This window comes from Nestor notabilis, unplaced genomic scaffold, assembly GCF_000696875.1.
Source record: "Nestor notabilis isolate BGI_N333 unplaced genomic scaffold, ASM69687v1 scaffold17472, whole genome shotgun sequence".
Lineage (NCBI taxonomy): Eukaryota > Metazoa > Chordata > Aves > Psittaciformes > Psittacidae > Nestor > Nestor notabilis.
The window spans coordinates 1-1,261 of NW_009919868.1; the positions used below are offsets into that span (position 1 = coordinate 1).

General features: G+C 55.7%; 1 protein-coding gene across 1 annotated transcript in view; it reads right to left on the minus strand.

Annotated features, from left to right (window-relative positions):
- Window positions 1–5: 5 nt before the first annotated feature.
- Window positions 6–1,261, minus strand: part of LOC104402536 (tyrosine-protein kinase HCK-like) — a gene marked incomplete at its 3' end in the record, with an annotated part of 6,888 nt that continues 5,632 nt past the window's right edge. Inside the window, exons 10-12 of the mRNA XM_010010436.1 lie at window positions 1,017–1,170; window positions 622–753; window positions 6–166 (exon numbers count right to left, since the gene is read on the minus strand). Coding sequence (XP_010008738.1) covers window positions 6–166; window positions 622–753; window positions 1,017–1,170 — 447 coding nt within the window. The remainder of the gene's footprint in view (window positions 167–621; window positions 754–1,016; window positions 1,171–1,261) is intronic.

Consider the following 1,261-nt stretch of genomic DNA (forward strand, 5'->3'; position numbering starts at 1 on the left):
AAGAAATCCTCCAGAACGCTCCGCACGTACTCGAAGGTGGGACGATCCTCAGGTTTGCTCCTCCAGCACCTCATCATAATGTCATAGAGCTCCTGGGGGCAGTTCTCGGTGCGGGGCATCCGGTACCCGCGCTCCAGCGCCCTGATCACCTCCACGCTCGTCATCCCTGGAGGAACGGGGCAGGTTGGTGAGTGTGGCACAATCTATCACTGCTCGCTTCAAAGAGATAAAAACCCCAGGCCCTCAAACTACCCACCCTTTGGGCAATGGCGCCGAGAGGAAAAGGGACAGGTCAGAGGGGTTGGGAAGGGGGAACTGCAACTCCTGGGCAGGGAAACGTGGACAACCAAGGTGCTGAGGGAGCTGTGGCACGCAGGTTTGCACCCACTTGAGCAGGGCAGGTGGGAATTATAGTAGTTGTGTATAAATCTGACCAATAAAGAAAGGCTTCTCCACCTGCTGAGTCTTTGGTGAGCTCTTCCTTCCAATATGAAGAATTCAGCGTGATGGCAGGGTTGGCTGTCCCAGACAACCCTTTCTGCCACCCCAGAGCCACCAGAGTCTGTCTGTGGCACCATTTACTTTCCTCGTACAGAACCACTTCCCCCTGCAGGAAGGTACCTGGGTAGGGCATACGCCCGTAGGTGATGATCTCGGTCAGGAGGATCCCAAAGGACCAAATGTCCGATTTTATGGTGAAAGATCCATAGTTGATGGCTTCTGGTGCAGTCCATTTGATGGGAAACTTGGCACCTGACGAAGAGATCCCATGGGAAACGTGAGCTGTAACCCGAATGCTGAGAAACCGGTGAGGAAATACGGGGAACAAGAACCAAACAACCAGAAGAGGAAGACGTGGAGTGATGCAAATGAGGAGCTTCCCTCTTCTGCCCGTTTACACAGCACGTCCCCCGGGGGCCTTGCCACCGAGGTGACATGTTGGTAAGTGGCTTGAAGGCAATCCCACAACCCTTCAGCACCCCAGAGCACGGCCAGGAGCCCCCCAGCTCCCACACCTTCCCGGGCCGTGTACTCATCATCTTCAATGACTCTGGCCAGCCCGAAGTCCGCGATCTTGCACAGCAGCGCCGCCGACACCAGGATGTTGGCAGCTCTCAGGTCGCGGTGGATGTAGTTCCTCCTCTCGATGTAAGCCATCCCTTCTGCAATCTGCAGAAAGGGGGAACACAGACATGCAAAGAGGCTGTTTGAAATAACACAACCCCCTCGATGCAGCTGCTGCCGGGCAGGGGAAGAGCAC